The sequence below is a fragment of the Talpa occidentalis genome, unplaced genomic scaffold (assembly GCF_014898055.3).
Source record: "Talpa occidentalis isolate TD23 unplaced genomic scaffold, MPIMG_talOcc4v2.1 talOcc4.5, whole genome shotgun sequence".
NCBI lineage: Eukaryota > Metazoa > Chordata > Mammalia > Eulipotyphla > Talpidae > Talpa > Talpa occidentalis.
Window position 1 is genome coordinate 415,084 of NW_023604861.1, and position 27,176 is coordinate 442,259.

At 69.1% G+C, this 27,176-nt stretch overlaps 1 protein-coding gene across 3 annotated transcripts in view; it reads right to left on the reverse strand.

The window, feature by feature from the left end:
• The window catches only part of ATP11A (ATPase phospholipid transporting 11A), a 44,669-nt gene extending 18,158 nt beyond the window's left edge, over positions 1-26,511 (reverse strand). For all 3 annotated transcript variants that reach the window (XM_037528675.2, XM_037528676.2, XM_037528677.2), the window contains exons 1-17: positions 26,449-26,511; positions 15,538-15,660; positions 10,579-10,668; positions 10,112-10,192; positions 8,656-8,763; positions 7,279-7,407; positions 6,880-6,983; positions 6,630-6,680; positions 6,389-6,453; positions 5,874-5,955; positions 5,193-5,343; positions 4,684-4,881; positions 3,706-3,879; positions 3,223-3,386; positions 2,113-2,184; positions 1,340-1,413; positions 552-655 (exon numbers count right to left, since the gene is read on the reverse strand). In XM_037528675.2, the coding sequence (XP_037384572.1) occupies positions 552-655; positions 1,340-1,413; positions 2,113-2,184; positions 3,223-3,386; positions 3,706-3,879; positions 4,684-4,881; positions 5,193-5,343; positions 5,874-5,955; positions 6,389-6,453; positions 6,630-6,680; positions 6,880-6,983; positions 7,279-7,407; positions 8,656-8,763; positions 10,112-10,192; positions 10,579-10,668; positions 15,538-15,660; positions 26,449-26,487 (1,809 nt within the window). In that variant the 5' untranslated portion in view covers positions 26,488-26,511. The remainder of the gene's footprint in view (positions 1-551; positions 656-1,339; positions 1,414-2,112; positions 2,185-3,222; positions 3,387-3,705; positions 3,880-4,683; positions 4,882-5,192; positions 5,344-5,873; positions 5,956-6,388; positions 6,454-6,629; positions 6,681-6,879; positions 6,984-7,278; positions 7,408-8,655; positions 8,764-10,111; positions 10,193-10,578; positions 10,669-15,537; positions 15,661-26,448) is intronic.
• Positions 26,512-27,176: the final 665 nt, after the last annotated feature.

The window sequence follows — 27,176 nt, forward strand, 5'->3', positions numbered from 1 at the left end:
CCCGTCCTCCAGACACAGTCTTGGCCTAGAGGGGAGCGAGCAGGAGCTGGCTGCTGCCTGCCAGCAGGGTTGTGAGGCAGAGCCTTCGGGCTGGAGATGCCCCCCAGTGTGGCCAGACATGGTGCCCATGGTGACCCTGAGGTCAGCACAGAGGGCTCCAACACACAAGGAGCCCAGTCACCTCCCTGAGAGGACGTGGGGCCCCTACAGGCCCCACAGAACACCGTGGGGATGACTAGACAGAGCTGGCCAAGGGGCACATGGTCAGCACGGGGAGGCGGCCTCTTGACACTGACGACCGAGAGAGAGGACTGAGAAGCCAGTCTGTTACGGTGGGGGCCCACGGGTCAGGGAGCTGAAGTCTGAGCAGACCTGTGCCAGGGCGCTGGGGAGGGGCCCCGGGAGTCCCGAAGCGCCCCGGCACCTCCAGATGGCAGGACCCGGGCGTCTCGGACAGAGCCCGCCCCTGCAGGGTTCCTGGGGCTCGGCGGCCGCAGGCCCCGGGCCAGCACGGCCAAGCCCCGCCCAGGACGCCGCCGGCGCCAGCTCACCACGGCGTTGCGCTCCACCCGGGCCCGGATCTGATCCACTTTGCCTTCTGTCACTCGGGGGAAGATGGAGGAGTCTGCTCCTTTGCAGAAGAGGTAGATTTCCCCTGTGGCGGGAGAAGGATGGTTTCTTAGTCACCTGACGTGAGGTGCAAACGCCCTTAGGTGTCACCGAGAACAAGACAGGGACGGAGACGCGTGCGGTGCTCGTCCTCAACATGCAGGGCAGGCGAGGCCGACGAGCGGGAGGGCGGGCAGGTGGCCTCCGCGGCAGTCACGGGGGCGCGGGCGCGGCTGGCGGAGGACACACGTCCGTCCCCCTCTGTGCTGTCCAGTGGACCCGGCAGGCCTGGCCGGCCCTCAGGAGCAAAGGACCTGCCTTCCGGGTAACAGGGCTCCTCGTGGGGGGGGGGCGGGCTCGACCCCGGCCGAGCGCAGACCTGCCGCCCTGTCACTGGGGGTCCGGGACGCCCACCGCACCCCCCGGGGCCGTGCGCACAGAGGGTCACCGCAGCCGCGCCCTCCCCACACGCCCGTCTCAAACAGAGCGAGCGTCTCACTCGACGCGCAGCCAAGTGGGCCCGTCTCCAGGGGCCACACGTGGATGCCAGGGGCGCCGGCCCCCAGCAGACCCGGGCGCACGGGGCCAGGGGTGCTCAGTGCAGCTGAAAGCTTCGCTTTTTAAAAGCAGGACACACGGTATCATTAAAAGAGAACGAGAGATTAAGTCGCCACATCTCAAAGCTGCGCCAGAACCCCAGCAGGTGACGGGCTGGGGCGGGGGGACCCACCTGCCGCCGACCTGACCACCACGCTCATCCGCCGCCTCACCGAGTCGAAGCTCAGCACCTCCAGCAGCTCGAACCTGGAGAGGAGGCCGAGGTCAGCGCCCAGCCAGAGCGGGCGCCCCTCTCTGCAGTATGTCGGGGTGTCCCTGCTGGGCACCCATTCCCCACCGAGCCTCCCAGGCCAGGGCACCCCCCAGCCCCGGGTCCTGCCACCCACAGAGCCCATGCCCCTGTCCCCCAGCCGGGCTAGGCGCAGCCAGGTGGCATCCGTGTTCTGTGGGCGGCTCGCGCTGGTCTGTGTTCCGACCCCGACAGTTTCAAGCAGTCTGACGTCTCAGCAGCTGGCATCATGTCCAGGCACCCCCGACATCTGCGGGGCACCTGCAGCCTTGACCGCCGTCCAGCTCCCCGACACCTCTGGGGCCCCACGGGCCTCAAGACTGCTGGCCAGCACTGCACGTTCTGACATTCCTGCCCGGCTCACCAGCGGGGGGCCCTACGGGTTCCCCTCTAGGTTCTCTGGGTGCTCTGCAGATGCGCCACCTGCGCAGCAGGGCCAAGTCTGCCTTCCCAGGTGACCCTGAAGCCCAGCAGCAAGTGGCTTTCTCTAGGTAACTCTTATTTCTTCTGGGCCTGGGCTGCAGGAAGCCAGGGAGAGCCGCTGAGGAGCGCCCGGCAGTCACCCCAAGGCCTGTCTCAATATCCAGCTCGCCAAACCCAGGTGCGGGAGGCGGCGGCTGCGGCCTGCCCCGGTGGGTCTCCAGCTTCGCGCTCACCTCTCGACATCATTGTCCCTGTTGAGGATCTCCATGTAGTTGTCCTTCAGCCGCAGGTACGTAAAGCCCAGCCTGCGGGCGAGAAGGCAGGCCAGGGTTGGCGCCTCCCTCAGGGACAGGCCGAGCTGGGCCGAGCTGCCCTCCACACGCAGGGTGGCCAGCAGGGGTCTCGACATTGGGCTCGCTTGCGGCCCTGCCTGTCGCCTGCCTGCTGCCCACAGCTGGTGAGGGCAAATGACTCCACAAAGACAGGGTGGCCTACACCAGCCCCACGAGCCGCTGTCGTGACTCCTGTGGGTTTCGCTATCGTCAGCAGTGTGAGGGCGTCAGGGCTGCCGTCTGCACAGCCATGAGGTGCTAAGGCCAGGCCTGCGGTCCCGCTATGGGACTCCCCGTGGTACAGCCGGGGCTGGACATGGTGCCAAGTGTGCGTGGGGTGCAGGGCCAGGGGCGTCCTGGCAGCACCAGGACGAAGGTGCAGCTCCCCGCGCCGGGAGCCGGCAGCGGCAGATGGAGCCCCTGGAGCCCGGCTGCTGGACACGCCCATGGCCAGGGCCCATAGGGGCCAGGAGGCTGAGCCGGCCCCGGAGCCGCAGTGAGTCAGCCACCTGCTCCCAGACCCCATCCTGGTAGGGCCTGCCTGCTGAGATCCTGCTTTCCAAGCAGAGAGGCCAGCCTGCCCACCTCCGTGCATGCGTGCACTGCCCACCGAACGCAGGGCTGCCCTGACTGGAGGGCAGTCTGGAGGTGCAGGGCTTGTCCCGGAGACAGCGGTGCCGGGCACCACAGCCATGGGCGGGGCAGGGCCACGGGGAAAGCCGGAGGGACTTCCCTGCGGGGGGCGCCTCTGGCACAAGCACGTTCCCAAGTGTTGCCTGAAGCAGGAGTCAAGTGAGCTTCCAAGACAAGGACCCCACGGGGCCGACGGCACGACGGGCATGAGGATTGGGCCCAGGGCCCAGCGCCCACTGCCCTCCAAGCCGCAGCACCTCTGGGCGGGCAGCCCGGGGCGGGCAGGACCCCCGTCCTGGCGTGGTGGCCGCTGTGCTAGCCGAACATGGCCGCTGGCCCCACACGAGCTGGCGAGGGGGCCCAGCCAGGGAGACACACCTCTGGACGCCCTCAACCAGCGCCACCTCATCGGGCGAGGACGAGATGTAGGGGCAGGACTTGGCCGAGTCGGGCGACTTCCGGGGCCCGTCCACGTCATCGTCCTCCTTCACCTGGACGGTGTGGCACAGGCACAGGGCCCGGAAGAATAGCTCCTCCCGCTCCTGTGGGGACAGACGGGCCCCAGAGGCTGCAGTCAGGGCCAAGGACCCATCTCTGAGCCAAGCCCAGGGGTGCGCAGCCAGGTCTGGCGTCGAGCACCTGGTGTGCAGGGCCCCCGTGCTCTCAGCCCGCTGCCTGCCTGGCGCGACCACCGGCGCCGGCTGTGAGGGGCACACATTGACGGGGAGTCCCTGGTGGCACACGGGGTCTCTAGTCACTCCCTGGGGGACACGTGGCCTCCCTGGACCCCGACAAGGACCCTCATCCTCCTGGGAACATGGGCAGCTGCATGCAGGGACGGTGGGGGACCGCGGGGCCCACCTTTGCGCTGGCGCCGGGAGAGGAGTCGATCATGTCAATGCCCGAGGAGTCGGGCAGCACCTGGCCGTTGCAGATGACGTGCGGCACGTACACCTGGCCCTCGATGCAGCACTCCTTGAACTCCATGTTGTTCTCGGTGAGCGTGCCCGTCTTGTCCGTGAACACGTACTCCACCTGGGGAGGGGCTGCGTGTGGTCGGCGCCCGAGGAAGCCCCCGCGCCCGCTCTGCCCAGCCCCGGGTGAACCATGAGCCCCGCAGCCACGGGACCGCCGGGAGGTGCCGGTGCGGGCAGCACCGCGACCGCGGGTGAAACGGGGGAAGCTGGGGGCCTCTGCCTGCCGCAGCCCACGCCCGATGGCGCCAGCAGCACCCACAGTCCTCGACGCGAGTTTTTCCTCAGCCGCTGCGCCGGGTTCTACCGAGCGTCGTCAGGACCCTCCCGCGCTCCTGGGCCCGGGGGAGCTTCCGCTTGTCCTGAGACGCCCGGCGGCCCAGACGCCGCGGCAGGTCCCCCCCAGCCCAAGGAGAGGAGCTCGAGGAGGCCCCAGCTCGAGCTTGCCCGGGCAGGCCCGGCACTCTCAGGAGTGACGACGCCGGGCGTTCTCTAAGTCGAGGCGGCCACGGCGGGAGGGTCAGCCTCCAGGCAGCGCAGGACCCCAGGGCACGGCCAGTCTTCCTGGGACCGAAACCTTCCTCCGGAAGTGCCCAGGCTGTGCGGACAGCCGGTGGCCATGGTGGCCACGGGCGCAGAGGTGACCCAGCTGCAGCAGCTGCTGGCTGGGGTGCCCGCCCCGGGCACCTGAGGTCACACGCACAGGGAGCGGGGGCCACCGCTGCTTGGGGCGCCGCGGGCTGGCACCGGTCTAAACGCTGCGCAAACACTCCTCACAGGGCCTCGTATTTCCTAGACAGCCCGGTGTCCGCGCTGACCGACACCCCGTCCTGCCTCGTAGGCGCCGGGAGCCGGGGGCACTGACCTGGCCCAGCTCCTCGTTCAGGTCCGAGGTGTTCACCAGAGGCCCCTCCCCCATGTCCTCGTCAAACATGTCCTCGTCCCAGGCGATGAAGTAGGAGCCCAGGAACTTCTGCATCTCCACGGTCACGTACATGGACACGGGGATGATGTAGTTGAAGAGAACCATGAAGGCCAGGAAGTCGGTGAACGCCTGGAGGAACTGGGCCGCACAGACGCCCACGCGGGCTGTTCACGCACTCGCGTCCCGACCCCCACCCAAGATGGGGCTGCGGGCCTGCCCACCACGGGTCAGTGTGGCCACGGGCTGGCCAGGACGCCCCTGCATTTGCTCTGCCCCGGCCCAGACGCTCCAGCAGAGGTGGCTTGGGGTGAACACTGGCTGAGCCCCGAGGGGGAAAGACCCCAGAGACCCTGTCCCCGCCTGCAGCGTGCGGGCGCCCACCCGGGTCGGCCAGCCCCCCGCCCCTCCCCCGCCCCTGGCTCCGGCCCCCCCACGCCCCTGCCCCGCACCTGGTTCCGCTGCTGCTCCGCCGGGGTCCTCTCGTTGTACCAGGGCTCGCCGCGGGCCGGCTCGCTCTGCCACGCGTACTTGAGCGCGGTGTTGATGAGCGCCTTGCTGACGAGGATGCACAGGTAGACCACCAGGAACGCGTTCATGGACCTGCGGGCGGGAGGGCTCGCAGGCTGCCTGCAGATGCGTGGGGCGGCGCGGCCTCGCGGCCCCCAGCATCGGCCACCGCCGTCTCCAGGTCTGTTTCTGGAGCCACTGGTCAGGGCACACCTGGGGACAAAGCTTGTCCCCTCAACAATTTCCACCAGCAAATCGGACGCCACAGAGATGGACAGAGACTGGGTCACCTCCATGAGGACGCGCTGAGGAGGCCCGCACCCTGGGAGCTGCCTGGGTGGCACGGCCCCATGGGGTCCAGCACACGTCCGCGGCGGCATAGGTGGCCGCTCCGTCCGCGGCTCCCACACCCAGCCCGACGCCCCAGAGGGCGCTTCCCCGCCTGGCACAGCCTCCTCAGGAGACGTCCCAGGAAAGCCATGGTTTCGACCACCCCATAGGGAAGGTCCTGACCCGGCACGGGGCTGGGCAGTGGCCTGTGTGGCCACATGCCCATGGTCCGCGCTGGCCCACCAGCAGCGCCCAGCCCGCAGGGAAGTGCAGGACGGCGCCAGGGAGCTTACTTCTCCACGGCCGAGCGCTTCTGGGACTTGGACTGGTAGTTGAGCGCCATCTTGGTCTCCATGCCCGTGTAGATGGCCACGCCTGGGGGCAGAGGGGCGTTGGGGCAGCTGGCCGGACCGCGGGGGCCCACAGGGCCTGTTTCCGGGGGTCGCACAGCTGGTGCTGTGGACAGCACACAGACCCTTCTCCTGCGTGGGACCAGCCTGCACTGGCTGTTTCCAGTGTGAGTTTTACTACGTGGGGTTTGCAGCAACAGGACACACCGGCGTCTCCTCGAAACGTGAAAAATAACAGACCAGAGACGCGAACAGCAGGAGGCAGCAAGTCCAGGCCTCCTGCAGAGCCTCGTGGGTTCCCCCGACACACCTGCTCCCCCAGGCCACTGCATGCCGCCCCCCAGCATCCCCGGGACCCGCCCCTGCGCCAGCCCCCACATCCTGACCGGCAGGAAGGTGCGACGCCAGCGGCGGGCAGCGCCCACAGCCCCGGGAGGCGCCATCACAGCCCCACTCACCAAAGATCTTCTCGGTGTTCTTCAGCGTGGCTCCCCGGAGAAGCAAGTTCTCGGACCCCAGCGGCCTGGGGAGGGCAGGAGGGGCTGGAGCGCCAGGGAGGGCGCAGACGGACCCTGCCCAGGGCCTTCCCATGGGGGCAGGGCGGGCAGGCCCCCGGGGGGAGCCCGGGCACAGCAGCATCCTGCAGGCAGCTCCAGCCCCTCGGGCCATGGGTCATCGGGGTGCCCTCCCGGTCCTCACCTCACCACGGGGTCACTCTGCGAGCTGTAGATGTTGATGCGGCCCACAAACCTGCATGGAAGAGGCATCATGGCCGCCGGATTGTCTGCGCCGGGCACGTGGGGCTCTCTCCACTCGCCCTGGGGGGCCGTGACCTCAGGGGGCCAGTGCAGGGCCTTGCCTGCACCTGTGGGAGGGGGGCCGAGCTCCCTGCAGGTGCCCCCGGCCCCTGCGGTCCCCTGACAGTCCCCCCAACCCCCGCAGCACGCACTTGTACAGGTCGGGCTGCGGCTGCTCACACTCGATGGTGGCGTGCAGCCCGTCCATGTCCTCCTCGGTGTGGAAGGCCTTGGTGTCCTGCACCGCGTAGTGGGTCTGGGGGAGAGCGCGAGTGGGACTGGGCGCCCAGTGGCCCACAGGAGCCCCGCCCCACCCAGCGGCCCCGCCCCCGCCCCGGCCCCCACAAGTGGAGTCGGCTTCGTAGTGACAGCGCTTTCCCGACGATGCCCACAGCTTCGTGGCCTCAGCCGGCGGCACAGGGCGTGGGAAGTTACACGCACTCCAGGAGCCCTTGCGAGGCCCCCCTCCACCCCGGTGCTCGGGTGCCCCCCACAGCGCATGGCTGGAGGTGGCCGTGCCAGTCCCACCCACCCACCGGGGCAGTGCTGACCTTGTGGCTGGACTCTCCGTCCAGGCTGGCGGTGGTCACGTGGCAGGTGCCGTCCCCGCGGTTGCTGGACAGGAAGATGAGGTCACAGGGGAAGGTCTCGTCCTCCTTGACCATGACGATGTCCCCGACCTGCAGGTGGGCGGTGGTATCTCTGAGGGCGTCCTGGGCCGGGCCTGCTGCATGGCCCACTGCCGCAGGCCAGGGGCTGTCCGCTCTGGGCAGGCCCCGTGTCCTGCCTGGGGACACGGGCGAGGCCTCAGGACGGAGTCAGAGAGGAGGTGCCGACAGGCACGGTCAGAGCGGGAGGGGGCATGGAGGGACATGGTTTTCAGGTTTTCCTGCCCTCCCGACATTAGGATGGCCCTGCCTCATGGGGCACCTGCCGCCGTTACGCTAAGTTGCGCTGTTTACTTCTGCCGGCCATGGCTCAGTATGGAGATATCCCCCAAGAGAAGCAGAGGCAGGAGAAGAGGCAGGAGAGAGAGAGAGAGAGAAGGGGAGAAAGGCCAGGGAAGCCCAGAGTGAAGACCTGCCGGGGGCTTGGGGGCCTGCCAGCCTCCTGCCCCCGGCACCCCCGCCTGCCGTGCGCCTGGTTGCTGCTCTACATGTACAAGCTCAATAAAAGCCCGAGAAAGCCATCGAGGGCTCCAGGACTCTGCTCCACCCGTCCGCAGGATCACAGAACCAGCTGTGCCTTCCTGCCGCTACAGGGTGCGAAGGCTGCTGGGCTGCGCCTCACAGCGCCCCATAGCACCCCACAGCACCCGGCAGTCTTTCATCCAGGAGCCCCTGCCCGCGCCCGGCTGGCACACATAGGAAGCAGCCTGACCAGAAGGGCTGCTCTGCTCTGCGGGGTGCCCTAGCCAGCTGGCCGGCCCCCGGTGGGGAGAAGGGCCTGCCCCAGCTCGAGCGCCTCAACACAGGCGACCCTGTCTCCAAAGAGGCCTGTGGGGCTCATGAAGTCCCAGTAGGGAGCTCACAGGCAGGACCAGCTTGCTCCGAGGCTCATGCTGGGGCCTGTGACCCTGGGGCCGCCGCTGTAGATGGGCCCTCGGGGGTCATCATGTGGCCAGCAGGTGGGTTCTGGGTGTTCAGGCCAGAGGCACCACCCCTAAGAGCAGGAATCTGGGAAAGCATCCAGGGCATGGGAAGGGTGGGTGGCCAGCACCCCCCACCGGGCAGGACCGACGCAGGGGCTGCAGGCTGCGTCCACACGGGACTCTCCTGACTGACAAAATCACAGGGGTGGACACTAGAGGGACGTGTCCAGCACAGCCAGACAAGGCCGGGCTCGGGAGCCTGGGGCGGGCCGCGTGGGTGGGAGTGTCAGGAGGGACAGCCAGGGGACCCACAGCCCCCCACCCCCGCCGGACTCACCCGCAGCTTGCGGCTGTGCTTGCGCACTAGCTTGCCATGCTGGACGCAGTGCGCTGGGCACTGGTTCATGGCATCATCCGCCTTGTGGCGCAGCCAGTCCTCGTAGCCCTGGGGGCAGAGGGCGGCCTCAGTGAGGGAGCTTCTGGCCCTGCAGCGCCCACGCCCTGCCCGCCCACAGCCCCGCCCTTCCCAGCCACGTTCCTGCGTCCCGCACTCTTGACTCCCATGGCCTCCGGGGCCCAGGGAGCCGGTGTGGGCCTCCCCCAGCCTGCCCTGGTGGCGATGCTGCTCCCGGCCACGCCCACTGCTGCCCGGAAGGCCCCAGGTGAGTCCCCCAGGGGGACGGGGGGGGGGCGGGGGGCTCAGGTGCCCCTGTGCTCAGACCACAGAGGATTCCCAGGCAGGGCTGGCGGCCACGCCCTCCAGGCCCCGGCGCTGCTGCCCGCGGAGCCCAGCCTCGCCTGCTTGCTCCAGCGTCTTAGCGCGAGCCAAGCTCTGTGCCCCCAGGAGCCGAGCGAGCGAACCCGAGTCAGGAGAAGCACCCGCAGCTCCATGTGCATCAGCGCTCACGGCCGCCCCAGTCTCCCCGGCTCCCCGGCACCCGGGCCAGCTCAGCCACGAGGCGGAAGACGCGGGCCTGAGCGCTCATGTCCCGTCTGGAGAGGACGCCAGGGGAGACTGGCCCCAGCGTCCTGGCGCAGGACGCGCTGACCACAGACACGGTCACGCAAATGGTTCACGTCAAAAGCAGAAACGGGCCGTCTCTGACAGCTCGTCCTGGGAGATGCGGAGTCCAAGGACATGAAGGCTGCTCTCCGGAAGGTTGTGCCAAGAGGCCGACGGCCGCTGCAAAGGCCTCAGCGTCCTCAGGCCAGGGAAATGGGGCTAAGCCCGGAGGGCCAGCAAGGACGTGGGTGACCGGGACCCCACACACCCTGGGGTCCCCCAGGGACAGGCTGGCAGGTCCCGGGGAGGTCCCCAGAACGGGTGGCTGGCAAGAAGTCATGGGTAGTGCACCAGGGAGTGCAACTGGCCGTCAGGAGGACAGCAAGGCAGGCTGCGGCCACAGGAGGAGAAGACCTGGACACCGGGAACCGGCCTGGTGCTTCCGGGGAGCTGCCTGGGGCAGGGGCAATGGGGCGAGGTGACAGGGATTTCCAGGACTAGATAAACCGGGAGTGGATGGGGCAGCCTTCTCGGTGCTGCTGGTCACTGGCCTCTCTCACCAGGACCGAGCCAGGTCCCGTGGCGGGTGCCCACGCTCCCAGAGGACCTCGCCCGCCAGCACGCGTGCAGGGGACGGTGGGGCCAGAGCGTTTAGCTCACCCCCGCCTGCCCCTCCAGCTCTGGGCGCCTGCTCCAGGCTCGCGGCGGCACCGCCCAGAAGGGGCCAGTGCTCCCGCGCGGAACAGCAGAAGGCGGCCGCTGGAGCCCCCAGCTCCGCCTCCAGCCCCACCTGCTTGATGGCGGTGACGGTGATGACGAAGAACAGGGGGAGGCCGCTGGTCACCGGGCTGGTGGGTGTGTCGATGATCAGCTGTAATCAGAGCGCGTGTCCGGAGGCCGCCCACCCGAGGGCAGCCTGGGCGCCCGGCCCAGGACTCCTGCCCTGCTGCCTCCTGAGTCACTTCATTCGGACAATCTGACGCGGACACTCGATGGCCCTCCACTGCCCCCACTGCTCTCCAGCCCCTTTGTTCCACTCTCTCCATCCTTGCCGTGGTGTCCCCCCGGGGCGGGGGGGAGGGCCTGGGCAGGGGCAGGGCGGGGGCCGAGGGTGGGCAGGGCGGGTGGTCAGCCCCATTCTGGCACCAGAAACGTTCACCCTCAGGGAAGAGAAATGGCAGGGCGAGGCCCGCGCTCTGGCCAGCGCCCACAAGGGGCCTCGAGCGCGCACTGACCGGGGGGAGGGAGGCGCCTCACCTGGACCAGGAATATGATGAGGAAGTAGAAGTTGGCTATTCTCCGGAACTGCTCGAACAGGTTCTTGGGTATGAAGTTCCAAAACGTGTACTGGACAAAGGAGGAACGAAGGCCCGCGTCACGTGCCCGGCCACGGCGCTGCCCGCCCCGCCCGCGGCCCGCAGGACGCTCGCATGGATCGTGGCCCCGAGCTGGTGCCTCTGCTTCCGCTGTGCGGGCGGGGTCCCTCCCGGCAACCTGCGCCCACCTGGGGGCCCGTCCAGGCTCCACTGGACGGATTCCCGCTCGGGCTCGTCCTGGTGACGGGTCCCGGGGCTAGGACAGCGTCACGACTTGGACCATGCAATGGGAGCGGCTTTGACGCCAGGGACGGGCTGCCAGCACACGCGGGCCCGCACACGCACACAGGCCCGCGTGTGTAGTCACACTCAGATGTGCACGCACATGCACACGCACACAAGCCTTCCCCCGTGTCCGAAGGGGCGGGCATGTCACTGGTTCCGAGCCCCCCTCTGGCTCGACTTTTCAGTGTGCCCGAAGGAGGAGCCTCCCTAGCGCCCATGCAGGCAACAGCGTCCAGGAGACGGGGCAGCAAACACGGCCTGGAGACGCCTCAGGTCCACGCGGCCTGCTTGAGCCGTTCACAGACGCGGGAGCGGAGCTGCCAGGCCTCGCCATGGAAAGAGGGTGCGCAGGCCACGCTGCCCGGCGGGGGTTCCTGAGGATGTGCCGGAGCCCACGCCGGCCACCACGCGGGCCCGCAGGGGCCTCCAGTCCGCGGTCACGGGCGTGTCTCGACTCCTCCTTGGCTTGGCTCCTGCCGAGCTGAGCCCGCCGGCCCGCGGCCACGAAGAGGAGCCTCAGCGACGACCTTGCACTCGTGTTCCAGGGACGCTCGCCAGGTCGACCTCGCCGCCGCGGCCAATGCCTTGGGTGTTGCAGCCAAACCCACACGGTTTCAGGCTCTCGAGTCACGCAGATGGCCGCAGGGCCTGTCCACGCGGGCGAAGGGTGGGATCCCAGGCGGATGAAGCCCCAGCTGCTGACCACGCGCCCACCAGCTTTCGGGCACATGGCAAGAACAGCGAGGCCCCGGGCAGAGGGCGCCCGGTCACGCTGCCAAGGAACGGTCCCGGGAACGCCCCGTCCACTGCAGGCCCACCATGGCCACCGCTGCGTCCCTGCCCGTGTCCCTGTGTCTCCGCACTGGCATGTCCCTGGTGCACGTGGGGCCTCACGTCCCAGAGCCGCAGCCGAGCCCCAGGGCGGCACAGAGCTCCAGTCCCGCTCGGGCCAACCAGCCTCTGCTTGTCTGCATCACCAGCAGGTCGTTATTTCTTGATAACCAACTCACGTGAAATCAGCAACCCTTGTGAAAAGGATCCATTAACCTCACTCCGAGCCCTGGTCCTCACCACAGGGCCCAGTGTCCGCCCTGCCCTGTCTGCTCTGGTCTTGTCTCGGCTTCCATGACTGCTGGCCATGTGGCGTGTGCCGGCAGCTGAGCCCACTGCCAGGGACGTGCTGACGGGCACTCAGAGGCACTCTGGCATCCTGCTCCTCATGCTGTCAACAGGCAGCGGCCGGGACGTCTACCACGATGCTCCTGCGCTGGACCCAGTGGCCCCCCCCTCCATGGCCCCCAGCCAGTGTCCGCCAAGCACTGATGCTACAGACCTAGGGAACACCATGGCAGGCTTCGGAGAGGCTGCGCTGGCACTGTGGAGAGGCAGTGCTGGCACTGTGTGCAGGCTGTGCTGGCACTGTGGAGAGGCCATGCTGGCACCATGAGGAGGCTGTGCTGGAACCATACAGAGGTTGTGCTGGCACTGTGGGGAGGCTACGCTGGCACCGTGGAGAGGCTGAGCTGGAACCATGCAGAAGCCATGCTGGCACTGTATAGAGGTTGTGCTGGCGCTGTGGAGGCCGTGCTGGCACGGTATAGAGGTTGTGCTGGCACTGTGAAGGCCGTGCTGGCACTGTATAGAGGTTGTGCTGGCACTGTGGAGGCCGTGCTGGTACTGTGGAGAGGCTGTTTTGGCACCCCACAGGGTACAGGGCCAGGGTCAGGCACGAGGTTCAGAGTGGTCTCATCTGCTTCATTCTGGGCCTTAGTTCCTTCAAGAACAAGCTGGCAGTGGCCCCACAGGGTGGTGAGAGCTGACATGGCAAGGTTTAGACAGTGCCTGCTGCTGACAGAGGGGCAGCTGCCCCACCCAGGAGGGTACAGGTCAACCAGCTTTGTGAGGGATGCAGCAAGGCCAGCGCCGGCCACCCCTGTCCTCATGGAGGCTGGGTGCCTCAGGGGCAGTCGTGGGCTCGAGGCTCGCCCCCCGGACCAGGTCTGTTGTGGGGGGACAGGAGACGGCACTGCTGGGAGGCATTTCTGGCTTCCTGTTCAAACATCCCCTGCCAGTGTGTCCCCAAGAGATAAGAGTCGGTCCCCGGGGATGCCGGTGCAGATAGTGCTGGCCCTGCCCATCGAGACGCAGCCAGTCCTCTGTTTTGGAGCAGAGGTGCTGAGCGCGAGGCAGCTCAAGAGCTTCCAGGATAGAAATAAAAGTTTCCTTCCCAAGAAAACAGGTTTGCTCATAGGCATGTTCTCCAGACCTGTTTGCAAATACAGGCTTTAGAAGTCGACCTGTGTTTCTCATACATCTGGAGCTGTTTGTGCAATGACTGTGGAAAGTTCTAGATTCCACATCGATTCATCCAAGTCAAAACCCAGTGATGGCTGGACTGGAAGACGGGTCCTCGGAGGGGCCCCGGCAGGAGGCTGTCTCCTCCAGGCCAGCCGGCAGGTGCCTCCGAGCAGGGGGACTCCCTCCCGCTGGTTCTACCCGACAGCCCGGGAAAGGCCCCGGGAGCTGCGTCCCGGATTCCGGCCCCAGCACGGCCTCTCAGTCAGAGATGCAGGCACACAGCCAGCTCCGGGGTGAATGTGGGGGCGTGAGGGGCCGTGTCCAGGCAGCAAGGAGGCCCGGCAAACAGGAGAATGGCGGGTGCTGGTGGAGCTCCACGGGGGCACCTCAACACCAGCCACGGGTCGCGGGGTATTGTAAGTGGAGAGCGCGAACCAGTGGCTGGCTCTGAGGTGTCCAGCGGCTGACTCAGGGGTCGGGAGAGCAGCCCACGCTGCCCCCTCGTGCTGTGGGTGTCAGGACAAGTGCAGCTGCGGCACAATGTGGCCGGGGTTGGCAGGGGGCCGGGCCTTCTAGGGTCCAGGCTGTGCAGGGGGACGTTGCAAAGGTGATTGATCAACTCAAAATGGATAAAAGACTTGACTGCGAGACCTGGAGCCATGATGCACAGAGCAGAGAACAGACACAACACCCAGGACACACGCTGCAGAGACGCCTTTGAGGACTCAGCTCCAGGGGCAAAGAAAATGAAGAAGAAGATGAACAGCTTCCTTCCAGCAAGAGAGACGACAACCAAGGCGCAGAGCCGGCCTGCTGACGGGGAGAGGACATTTGCTCTCCTTATAACCGAGAAGGGCGCGATCAGGCATCCACAAGGATCTCACCCGACGCAACAAAAACACAGCCAACGACCCAGTCAAGACACGGGCGGGAGAGCCGCAGAGACGCTCGTGCAAAGAGGAAACGCAAACGGCCCACGGGTGGACGAAACGCGCTCGTCGCGGATAACCAGGGACGTGCAAATCAAAACCACGCGAGACCCCACCCCACCCCCACGGCCGGGAGCACGGCGCGGCCCGGAAACACCAGGGCGACTGCCGGCGAGGACGTGGCGGAGGGAGCCCGACGCCGCCGGGGGCGCAGACCGGCCCGGCCTCCTCGGAGGGCCGCGGGGACGCCCCTCAGGCCACTGGACATGGAGCTACCCCGACCCCGCGGCTCCACTCCCGGAGTCTCCCCCAGACACACACCGCTCGTTGGGGAGGAAGCCCGCGCGCCTGCGCTCACCGCAGCGCTGCTGACAACCGCCGGGACCTGGCGACACCCCGAAATGCCCCGGCCGGGGGCTGGCTCAGAAGACCGCGCTCTGCGCCCCCGGAACCCTCCTCGGCCCTCCACAGAGACGCGCCGCCCGCAGCAGCAGGGACGAGCCGGCGCGAGGACGCTCCGTGGAAGGAGCCAGAGAGAGAAGCGCGGACGGCCTCGCCGGCGGGAGGAGCACAGGGAAGCTGAACAAGGGGTCGGGGGAAAAGACAAAACTCACAGGCAAACTAGAAACCGAGACATCAGGGGTCCGGGGCATTTTACCGAGGGGAGGAATCAAACATTCTGCACAAATGCTCACTGTTGCGAGAAGGGATGCGCGTCAGTTAAACGTCACAACAAGTAACTCATTTCATTCCCCGAGGGAGAAGGCAGCGAGGGCTCCTCCCCCGGGCGGCTCCAGGCCGGCGCTCGCCGCCGCCACGAAGGCCTGCGAGGACCCGTGTCCGGGGCGGGCGCCCGGCCACTGCCGCGAGCCCCGGCGGCCACGACGCCCGTCCGGCGGGTTGGCCTGGGGTAACGTTGCCTCCGGGAGGCTCTGGGTGGAAGCGACTGTTCTTCTGCGTCACCCACAGCTCGCGGAGAGACGCCTCAGCGAAAGGTCCCGGGGCGGAGGGCTGCGCTTTCCTCTGTCCAGTGTCCTTGCCGAGCGCCCCTCAGCCCGGCGGCCGCGGCACACAGAGGCCGGAGCGCGGCACCCACCCTCACGCCCGGGCTCACACCTGGACAGCAGCGCGTCCCCTCTGCTCCAGTCAGCCAGGCGCTGCCCCGTCGCCGGGGCCCACAGTCCTTCCCCACGTGCGCATTGGGCTCCCCCAGACGACAGCCCCGCCCCCCGCCCCACCCCTGACACCCCGTGTCTGGTGTCTCTCTCTCAGCCACTCCAGGAGAGGGCCCCTGGGGGTCAGCGGCCGAGGCCCAGGCAGGAGGCCTGGATCTGGGGCGGGGCAGGTGCAGCCCATAGTCCAGGCTCCGGCCGGCCAGCGGGGCCTACCTTGGAGGACACGATCCTGTTGTCGGGGAACCGCTGAGGGATGTAGGCCTCGGTGCCGGGCGGGGGCTCCTTGTGTCCAACGTAGACTGTCCGGCTGTCCACCCAGTTCTCCTCACCCGTGCACTGCAAGACACGCGGGCATGAGGGCCGCACCCGGGGGCAGGAAGGGGCCCCCCCCCGTGCCAGTGGGCCACGGCCTCAAGCCCGCCGGGTGCCGAGACCCTGCTCCCGGGCCCCGGCTCTGAGCGGGGTCAGGGAGTGGCCGGTGCGTCATGCAGGTCAGTGACAACGTGAAGCCAGCGGCCTCCACAGAGCAGGCCAGTGGGGGTCAGAACCCTGGGGAGGCCTTGAGTAAACCAGGAGAAACCGAGTCCTGAGCAGGCCCCGTTCAGGGTGTCGGTCGGGTCTCGGTGCTTGGGGCGCCGGGCACAGCCCCCAGGGCCGCCCCTGCCGGCAGAGCCGGGGACAGGCAATGGCTGAGGCCCACGGGGTGAGGGATGACCTCCCGGGCATGAGGGCCAGAGAACGTCCCTCACAGGGGGCGGGGGGGGCACCAGCGGGGACTTGGGGGCCAGAGAACGTCCCTCACATGGGGGGGCACTAGCGGGGACTTGGGGGCCAGAGAACGTCCCTCACACGGGGGGTGGGCACCAGCGGGCTGGCCAGGGCGGCCACACGAAAGTGCCAGAGCAGAAGCTGGCTGGTGTCCCCCGCAGTCAGGGCTGGAGAGTGGGCAGGGGTGGCGGGCGGCGTCCACATCCCGCGTGCAGGGAGATGCAGAGAGGGGCCTCCGCTCCCCCAACTGCGGGTGCTGACCACACGCTGAGTACCCGGGGCTGCGGCCTCTGCTGACAAGAGGGTTTTAAGCCCCTTTCTGCGCTGTTTCCACGCTGGGCGCCCGGGGCTGGCTGGGAGGCCGCGAGAGGCAGCCTGGCCCCGACTAGGAGTCGCCCACATGTCCGAGGTCGCTTCTCGGAACAGGCAGCTGCCGCGTGGTCACAAAGCTTAAAGGTGACCAAGACCCAGCGGTCAGGGGGCGCGGGGGGCCCTTGGCTCTGCCCGCAAGTGTCACAGGCTGCACCCCTCCTGCGCTGGGCCTGGTGGCTTCTGTCCATTTGCAAAAAGTTGTAGCGACAGCGGCGCGGGGGACACACTCTCTAAGAAAAGCGTGTCTTGGCAGCACTGCCCGGCTCCTCCGCCTGCAGGTCTTGGCACGACCGCTGGGCAGAGCGGGCGCAGCCCGAGGCCACTCAGCGTCTGCCCCGCCTGCCAGTCCCCGCCTGCCTGCCCTGGGCCTCTCCCTGCAGGACCCGCGATTCTCCGGGCAAAAGGCCATGGCGAGCGGGTGGCCCCGTGCACCCAGACACCCTCGCACAGCGCAGACACCCTCGATCCCCGGAGCAGGTGCCGCTGGCCTGCACCCCCAGCCCCACCGCCCCCTCCCCCCTTCCTGCCGCGCCGCTCCGCCCTCCAACAGTTTTCATTGGGCCGGTCAGCGCCACTTAGGAAGCTTTAAAAACATGAACAGGGCCTCCCCGGTGGCGCAGCGGTTGAGCGCTGGGTTGTGAAGCTGCCCGCAGCCTCTGCGGCGCCGGTTCGATCCCCGGCTGCTCCCCGGCCACCGGAGGAGGGTCCCGCATGGCCGCAGACCTCTCCTGCCGCCCGCTGCTCCCCTCAGCAGTGTACTTCGGTCCTTCTGCCTGCTCTGCTCCCCGCTCTGGCTCTGGTGAATCCTCTCACCCTCCCGCGCTTCTGACTGTACCCAGTGCTTGTGTAAATAAATCTTTAAAAAAAAAAATAAAAACACGAACAGCCAAACACAAGCCTGACTGGAAACAAGCAAAGCATGTGGATAGATGCGGGGGCCACCAACAGGCCGAGACGGGCAGCAGCAGGACACCCACTCTGGGGGCCCACGCCAAAGCCCCAGCCCGGCCGCAGGGTGGGGCCGTGCCCAGGGGAGGCAGGTGCTGGGCGGGCGGGGCTGCTGCAGGCCCTCCACAGTGACCCCGTCCCCCAACCCCGTGCTCATCCACAGGCCGAGCCTGGGCCTCTGCACCCAGAGCAGCCTGGACACCAGATGGCACCTGTCCAGCAAGGACATCTGATGGGTGTCCAGGGGTGGCCGTGCCTGGGGACAGGTGCCCTGGGGTCGCCTCCTCTCCAGGCCCCTCCCCCGGGGGCCAGCTCCAGGACGCAGCCTGGGGCCCGGGAAGGCTGGGGCTCCCCGTCCCGCGAGTAGGCCCATGTGCCCACACTCTGTCCACGTGGCTGACTGACTGCAGGCTTGGGGCCCGCCGAGCACCCCTTTATCGGAGCCCGGTGGCTGGCACCTGGCCCTCGTGGGCTTCTGCCACCCAGAGGCCGGGCTGTTCCACACAGAGCTGCCTGCCAAAGGCCAGGCTCCCTTTTCACGTAGAATGCCCTGCCCTGAACTGCTGCCTGAGTATAAGGATGCCCCGGCAGGTGCCCCCGGGGTCTTCAGGCCCCTTCCAGAGCGCAGTGGCCAGGCTGGCGACAGGGTCAGGTGTGCCCGGGCTGAAGGTGCCCTCCGGGGCGGCATGCGGCCCCCCCACCGCCAGGGCACCCACCCCGGGGGCCCCACACTTCCTCAGGACGCACTCCAGGCCAGGCGTCAACGAGGAGGAGCCGCAGATTGACGCACCCTCTCGCAGACTGACGCACCCTCTCCGTAGCTCAGAGCACCTGACCAAGTGCCCCAGGCGCCCCCACCCCCACCCTGGCAGCCAAGCTGTGAGGCCGGAAGCCTGGGAGGCCGGGAGGGGAGGCAGGAAGACAGGGAGGTGGGGAAGTGGGGAGGCCGGGAGGCAGGGAGGCGGCGGGGCCAGGAGGCTGGGACAGCAGGGCTCCCTGCAGGCAGGCTGGCAGCTGCACCTTCGTGCACAAGCACCAAGGCTCAGCCTCCATTCCTGCTCACACGTTTCCTTCTGATTTGGTAAAAAAGCTGATTTTATTTCTCATTTTGTATTTTGTCTCCAGCCAAGCCTGGGCAGGGCACGTGTACATCTGGGGTCCCGTGCCCCAGCCCCCACAGGGCAGTGGGGTGCAGTCCAGGGCACACACACACCCCGATCCCAGCATCTCCACACACGAGGGTGTCTGGGGGGCAGGGGCGGCGGAACCTGGCCGGGGGCACTGGCCCACTCGCCCGCTGAGTCGGGAGGCCGCCGCCCCCGGACAGCAGACTCAGCTCCCTAAACTGTCCCGGGGCCGCAGGAGCGGCCGATTACTGTGGTTGGCGAAAGCAGGCAGGCCCAGGGCCTGGAGGGGGCGGGGAGCCCAGGTCTGAACCCAGAAGCTGCCGGGAATTCTGCCTGGGATCGCAGCCTGCCCCCATGATCCATCCCAGGCAACAGCCCAGGGCCTTCCCCACTCCCTGCCCCTCCTGCCCCCGGGACAGCCGCGCCTCCAGCTGGGCTGGGGGGGGGGCGATGCCTGCAGGCAGCGGGTGCTGGGAGTCAGCTGTGGCCTGAATTGGCAGGGGCGGTTGAGGGGGGGCCTGGCTCAGGGGCTGGAAGAGCAGGCAGGGTGGGAGCGGCTGCCCGGCAGGTCCAGTGCCAGGTGCCTACCTCCTGAGGGGCCAGCGACGGGCACCTGGCCTTCAGGGGCGGGGTCAATGGGCATCGCAGGAAGCAGCATCAGCAGACAAGCAGCGGGAGGCAGGTGTGGGCCCCCGGGCCCTGGCCATGAAGGGGACAAGTGTGGCCCAGCTGCCCCTAGACAGCCGGCCCTGAGGGCCTCGCGCTGCACTAGCCCAGACACAGGGGCGTCGCGTGGGGGGCCCGGTGCATCCTGCAGGGCCCCGTCCCGGTTGAGAGGAGACAGTACGGCCCACAGGGCTCTGTGGGGGCAGAGTCCCTGCTCTGGCCTCATGTCGCCCTGTCCACAGCAGCTGCAGCGGCTCCGGCCCAGGCCCCTGCCCAAGGCCTGGTCACACACTGGGGGATCTGCACAGTGTGGTTCTCTATGGGGGGTCTCAGTGGCTCCCTAGAAGCGCCCCCATCCCCCCAATGGTGGCAGCAGGGTGTGAAGGCGCAGATCTGAAAGGTGGCACCCGCCTCCCATGGGGACGGGTGGGCCACGCTCCAGGCCTGCAGGCCAGGGCAGCTGCCCACGGGCCAGGCTGGCAGACCCCGGCGCTGAGTCTCCCTGGGGGACAGGAGGACAGCCAGAGGCTGGGCTGGGGTGGAGGCTCTGGGAAGAGGGCACATCTAGAGACAGACGGTGGCACCCCCCTCCCCCTGGTGTGCCGGGCGCCCCAGCCTGAAAGGCTTTTCTCAACGCCCCAGGGCTGGAGCGGAGATAGAGGCCGTGGGGGGCAGCCCTGGAAGCAGAGGACAGGGTGGCCTGTGGCCTTTTCCTGATGGGAGCAGCAGTCGCTGCCCCTGCTGTGCCCTGGAAGCCTGTGGCCTCGGCCCTCCAGGGCACGGTGGTGGACAGGCCTCCCCCTGACCAGCTCACGCCTGCGAGCAGAGGCCCCGCCCCCTCCCAGCCAGGCCCCCCACAGGAGGTTCCGCCCCTTATCTTCAGAAGTTGGGGCGCAAGATCCCGGTTAGCGCCGGTGCTCTCCACACAACTGTCCCAGAAGAGCCCAGAGGGGACCCCCCACCCCTGCAGTGGGGACAGGGCTGCACCCCTCCCTGGGAAAGTGGGCGACCCAGCTGGGCAAAAGGCCGTGGGAACCGCCCTCAAGGAACCCCAGAGGGCCGCCAGCCACCGGGGCAGGTTTTGGGGTGTGGGAAGCACTGCAGCAGGAAGCTGGACACTCGGGGGCGGGGGCACCCCACCTGGCCAGGCTGGTCCCCCAGGGGGGCTGGGACAGGATCCCCTTTCCTGTCTGCTCGGAACTAGTCCTGGGGAGGCCCTCTCCTCCGCCCCAGAGCCAGCACCCCTGCACCCACACTCTCCACCAGGCTCCACGACCCAGGGGGATTCTGAAGACCCCCACTTTCTGCCACCTCCAGAGTGAAAGCAAAACCCCAGACATAGGGGTGGGGGGCAGGCCCCTAAATCCCCTCCTGCTCCCCTCTTCCCTCCCGGTCCCCCTCCTCACTGGGAAGACGTGAAACCCCACCTCAAGCAGCGGCTCCTTCTCCCCTTTGTTTTGACTTTTAACCACCAGCAACTCCAGGTGGGGTTCCCTGGCCCCCACTTCAGGCCTTTTTTTTTTTTAAAGAAATATTTATTTATGCATCCAAGAGCTGGGGTGCAGGCCAGAGGTGGGGGGTGAGAGGACTCCCCAGAAACAGAGTGGGGAACAGAACAGGCAGACGGACCTAACACACACTGCTGAGAGGCGCAGCGGGAGGCGGGAGGGCTGCCGCGCCCTGTGGGTAGCTCCCTGGCCGGGATGGACTCAGGCCGCAGTGCTGGGGACAGCTTGACCCCTGCACCCCCAGGGAGGCCTCTCCTTAAGTCTCCAGTCTAAACCAGAGGCTCTTACAAGCTCCCAAGCTCCGCAGAAGTGGAAAAGCGGGTCTGGCTGGGAGGGGGCGGGGGGTGGGGCCTGCCCCTCTGTTGGGGTCTTGGGCTCAGAAAAGAAGCTGGGGTCACACAGCACCCAGCCCCCCCTTCCTGGGACCGGCGGCCTCAGGGCCTGGGTCTTCCATGCTGAGCCAGGGCCACCTGTCCCTTCCCACCCCAGCCACCAGTGACCCCTGACCCGCACTTCAGCACAGCCTGCCCTGCCCCCAGTCATGCCCGCAGACCCGCCAGCGCCAGGGGGCAAGGAAGTGAGTCCAGGCCCTCCCGGGCCGCCCGGGCCCCAGGCAGGTGCGGGGCGCAGGCTCGGCTCCTAAATGATTCCCCCGGCCCCGGCCAGCCAGACCCTGTCCCTCCCTCCACGCTGACCACGAGGATCGGGCTGCCCAGCCCTGGGGGGTCTGCGCCTCTAGCCCCTGCCTGGCCCTTGCGAGGCCCTGGAGCAGGCGGCTCCTGCGAGGCAGGGAGGCCCGGGGTGCGTGTGCCCCAGAAACGCCGGGGCCACCCTCTGTTGTGAATTTTTCTATCACCTCCAAGGATTGCCTGCCGGGCAGGGCGCCGGGCGGCTCCCAGGTGAGGTGTGACGCTCGACCGGTGACCGGTGACGGGGCTGGAAGCCCAGGGGCCACTGAGCCCCGCGGTCAGCACGCAGCCACGGCGCCCACCCTGAGAGTGGAAGCCGCGGCTCCCGGGAAAGGCCCCTCAAAGGGGTGGCGCACCCGCCGCGGGCAGGCCAGAGAGAGGGCGGAGGGCACGGCTGCAGGCCCGCCAGACGGCCTCCGGAGGGCCCTGGGCAGCCGCGCCGAGGGCCTCTGCCCAGCGCCGGTCTCCACTCGTGCGGGCCAGGGGACCAGGGACCCGCCTCCCTGCCCTGCCGGCAGTCACTGGGCTTTGAGCAAACACTTTTCACAAATAACAAACCTCTCGAAATTCTCTTCCTGTCTCCGGGGCGGGGCGCAGGCACGTGTCTGCAGCTACACCCCCGTGCACACCAGCCCCAGCGGCCGGCCCTCCCCACCGGCCCGCCAAGGGCTGACCGCGTCAGGCTCCCCCGGCCCGCAGGCCAGGGCCCTCACCAGACAGGAGCGGCTGGAGGACGGCAGAGCCCGCGCCGTCGCCCCCAGCCTGGCCCTGCAGTGGGAACCTGGACGCCATGGAGCCCGGCGGTGCCCAAGGGAGGGCCTGCTCCCACGTCCACGCGAGACCCCTGACCTCCTGAGACGAGGCCCGTCCAGGATGACAGCACAGGGGCAGGGCAAGGGCAGGAGGGGGCGCAGGGAGGGGCCCCCGCGGAGGAGACCAGAGCAAAGGCAAGCAGGTGGGCACTGCCCTCGTACAGGGACTGACCTCTTCCCACTCCACTCAAGCCGCGGGAAAGACTTCAAGGCCTGCCATGAGGAGGGTCAAGGACTGGCCTCTGCCAGGGGAGGGGGAGCTGGGGTGGGGGCCTTGGGCCTCCCTGGATGCCCGTGGCGGGGCTGCTCCTGGCCTGACGCAGGCCACAGCCCAGCACTGCCGGGACAGGCGTCCCCAGGGACGCGACAGGAAGTGGCCTTGCAGACAGCGGGTCCAGCCCTGGGAAAACGAGAAGCCAGGGACCGAGAGGGCAGGGGCAGGCGGTCAGCACGGGCGCCCTGGGGGGCTTCCCCCCACCCCCCCACCGAGGACGGGTCCAAGAGCCAGGCATCACGTGACACGTGTCTGGCTCAAAGGCCCCTGGAGACCTCGGCGTGTCCCTCGGGGCCCCCGCGGCGGCTTGCAGTGACCTCGCCCAGAGAAGAGGCCCATTCAGGGTGGATGCGCGGGGCCACCCGTGCCAGGAGCTGCTCGCAGGCTGCGGGGGGAGGCTTGGGGGACAGAGGCCTGGCCTGGAGGCCTGGCGGACACCTAGCAGGGCCCCCAGCTGGTGGCAGCAGCCAGGAGGGAGGTGGAGGGCGCTGCCTGGATGTCCAGGCACTGGCTGTGGGACGTCCCTCCCCACTGGGGGCTGTCGGAGCTGCCCCAGGCAGTGTCCCGGCATCAGTACTGCGGGTTGAGCCAGCCTGGCGGGCCCTCCACCAGCTCATGGGTACCCACGGGGCTCACTCCAGGTGAGCCAGGATGTGCCAGGATGGTGGGGGCTGAGCTGGCCCTCGCAGGGCCAGGGAGAGACTGACCCCCGTGGGGGACACTGCTCTGGACAACAGGGGCCCAGAGCACGGCCTGGCGAGAAGTCGCCAGCAGCCCAGGTGCGGGTGCAGCGGGTGGGCCCGGCCCAAAGACTGGGGCGCCCCAGGAACTGCAGCCCTGGGCACCCACAGCCCAGGCATGGAGGGGCGCGGCCCAAGGCCCCTGGCCACCAGCACACGCAGCTCCGCCCTGCCAGGGTCCTGGCCCTTGCCTTCGAGCAAAACAGGCGCCTCGGGCAGGGCAAGGAGAGTCATCCCCACCGGCCTGGCCACCGCATGAGGTCTCGGACACCAGCCCCCAAGCGAAGGTCAGCGGCCCCGGCTCAAGGTCACCCACATTCCAGTCAAAGCCACTCCCCACCAACTGCAACCGCAAGGAAACTGCGCCATCTTGGTCGAGAGCAGCGTGAGTCTGGGCTTGGGCCCAGCCATCTTGTCCTCGTCCCCTCAGCTGCCCGAGGGCAGGCCCGTCGCCCAGCGGAATTACCGGTTCTCCCCGCAGGAGACCGCCTGCTCCGGTCAGCGCCAGGGTCCAGCAGCAGCGGGGGCGCCCAGCGGCGGCAGAGAGTCCACCAGAGGAGCCCCAGGGCCCACAGGCTGCACCCCACACGCTCCTCCGTCTCAGCCTCTGACCAGCGGCAGCTGGAGCGGCTCAGCGCTGGCCCAGCAGCGGCTCCAGAAGGCCCATCACAGGGCGGCCAGGAAAGAATCCAAAATAACACAGCGCTTGATGTCTTTCAGCAGACAGGTAACCTCACGCTGGACACTGACCTCCGTGGCCGGACACTGACCTCCGTGGCCGGACACTTGGCACTGAGAACAGAGTCCGAGGGGCCTTGCACACTGAGCCCGGCCTCTGAAGGCCTCCATTTCCAACGGAAATCCGAGCGTAACGGCTTGTTTCAAAGCAAACATCTACCTTCAGAAAGGAAAGAAGTTTACGTCTCAAGACGTGTCCTAGAAAGCAGGCGCCGTGCAGTGGACGTGGGCAGGACTCTGGAAAGGGCACAGCTGTCCCCCGCCCGGGGCCATGAGCAGAGGGGTGGGGGCACGGCTCGCCCCACTTCGGGGCGTCATGAACGTGGGGGGCACGGCTGGAGCGAGCTCTGCACCTGCGCTGCGTGAAGGCAAGTGCAATGTTCCAAATGGAAACGGGGAGACAGGGCCAATCAGAGGTTGTCCAGGCCTACGCGCTCCCCGAGAGCTTGCCCCGGCCTGGAGGGCGCGCCTGCCCCAGGGCCTCCTGCTTTGCTGTTTTGCGCGTCTCCTCCCTGGTCCCCTCTGGGCCCAGTGCTGGGCTCACGGCCGCAGACACCCAGCCCGTCCCGCCACGTGGTGCCCACCACAGCCTGCACGGCCTCACAGGGCCCCGCGCTCTCGGGACCACCGCCGGGGCAAACTTCCTCGCCAGGCCCCAGTTCTGCTGACGCGGAGACTGCACCCCGGCAAGCGACACTCCCAAGTGGGCGCCTGTGCCCCAGGTGGGCAGGTGGGCGCAGCCAGGGGTGGCGGTGCCGCCCCGATGCAGCGGATGGGCAGACAGGCCCACCGGACAGAGCCCAGGAACCTGCGGGGAGCCCCCCCTACTTGCTCTCTTGGCAAATGAACTGGCATGTGCTCCCCTCCCGTCTCTGGACGGGAGGCGATATGAGCACTCCATCCATTCCTTGGAAATATTTTTAAAAGTGTGCCAAGCCCCCACCAGCACTCTGTGGCCATACACCCCGTGTCACGTAGGAAAACGGCTCTGCGCCCCGCAGCACTCGGGGAGGGGGTGGCCCCGTGGACCTCGGCCCTCCTGCCTCCCGGGGGCGCCCAGAGCCTCCCCCCGCCCGCAGCCTCGGCAGGGGCTGAGAAGACCTGGCAGCCCCGGCCCCGCGGGCAGGAGCGCTCCGGGCAGATCAACTGTCGGGTGTGAAACGCGCCTCCGGAGGCCGCGGGGAAGCGGGAAGACCCAGCCGGGGCGGCCCGTCTTCCCCTGCGGCGCCGCGGCCGCCTCCCCGTCAGAGGATGGCCAAGTCGCCAGCGCAGAGCAGGGCTGCGCCTGGAGAAAGTCAGGCTAATTTAACCGCAGACCAACGAGCAGGTTGAGGGCAGACGTGCTGAGGTCGGCAGACGCGGGGCTGGGGGACGGGGAGACATGACGCCTGGGGGCCCACGCGGGCCGGGGAAGCTGGTGGTGAACACTGGGGACCCGGCTGGAGGAAAAGCTGGATTCTAGGGTCCAGGACCGCAGCCGGGGAGAACGTGAGGACGGGGTGACTGGTCTCCAGCGGCGCGCGCCTGGGGAAGCCGTGCGGGCGGGCAGGCGGGGGCAGCCGGGGTGTCGGGTCAGCCCAGGCAGCGCCCGCTCTCCTCCCAAGGGGAACTGAGCTCTAAGGCGAGCGACCTGCGCCCCTGCCCCCATGGCGGGAAGGCGGCAGACACAGGCCTGGCCCTGGCCCTGGGGGAGGCCCGCCCTGCCCTTCCAGGAAGCCGCTCTCCCGCTCTCCCGGCTCCAGCCAGGTCTTTTATTACAGAGGACAAAGGTGGCACCTGTGTGTGCTCCGCTGGGGGCACAACTGGACCAGGGCCAGGACCCGCCGCCTCGCCCCCCCACTCCCGCCAGAATTCTCAGGTGCAGGTGACAAACTGACCTCGGGGCCACGACGGGGCACAGGTCAGTGTCGGGGAGGAACCTGTGGGGGCCTCCTGGGCGGGAAGAGCCACTTCCGCCCGCCGGGCCGCCCCTGCCAAGAGCCTCCTGCCCGGGCCGCGGGGAGCCGCCGGGAGCCTGCCCCGCGCTGCCTGCCCCGCACACCTGTGCGCCCGCACACCTGTCCGTCCGCACACCTGTGCGCCCCAGCCCAGCCCGCGCGCTCGGGGCCAGGAGCCCCCGCGGGCCGGCGACTCGCGCGCGCCCCGGCCTCCCCTGATCGCTCGCGGGCTGCGTGGGGGAGACTCGGAACTTCACTCGGGCTCCGCGGTGCTGGGACCCCGGCGACCCCGCCTTCCCGGCACGAGCGGCCCCGACGGGCGGGAGAGCGGCCCGCAGCCCCTCCAGGAGCGCGCGCCGGCCCTCGCTGCTCTCCGGCGGGTCCCCGGCGAGCCCGGGGCCCCTCGGCAGCCGGGGTGGGGCTCGCCCCGCAGGCTGCCCCGGCGCCCAGCGCGCCCGGCCCCGGGGGACGGTCCTCGGCTCCGCGCAGCGGCCCCGGCGCCCGCGCCCTCCCGCCCTCCCGCCGCCGCCCGCGCGGGCACTCACGCATCTGTGCAGCAGCGTCCGCGCGAGGCCGCAGTCCATGGCTCCGCCGGCCGCGCCCGCCGCTCAGCGCCCCCGCGCCCGGCTCGGCGCGCCCATGGGCCCGGCCCGCTGCGGCCGCGCGCCCCGCCCCGGTCACGGCCCGGGCGCGCGGGGCGGTGCGGGGGGCGGCCGCGGCCCCTCGGCGCTCATGCCCGGCCGGCGGCCGGGGTGGGTGGGCGGCGGGCGGGCGCTGGCCGCGGGCGCTGGCGCCGGAGTCCGCGCGGGGCGGCGGGCGGGGAGCGCGGCCTGCTCGGCGCCGGCTCCGCTCGGCTCTGCTCTGCCCGCGCGCGGCGCTCCCGCCCTCGCCCTCGCCCCGCCCGCCGCCCCGCCCCGCCGCCCCGCCCCGCCCGGCCCGGCCCGGCCCGGCCCGGCCGCCGCCCGCGCGTCACGAGCGGAGTGAGCATGCGCCCCGCGCCCCGCGCCCCGCGCGCCCCGCGCCCCGCGCGCCCCGCGCCCCGCGCCCCGCGCCCCGCGCCCCGCGCCCCGCCAAGCCCAGCTGGGAGGCGAGGCCCCGCAGGCAGGGGGCCCGGAGCGCCGACGCCCTGTTGCTCCCGCCTCGCCTCGGGCGGGCGGGCGGTGCCCTGCGGGGCGCGGGGTCGGGACGGGCGCGGGGGGCCCCTCCGGACGCCTGCCCGGGACGGCCGTCTCCGCCGACAGCGCCAGAGGCTGGCGCAGACCCGGCCAGGGCG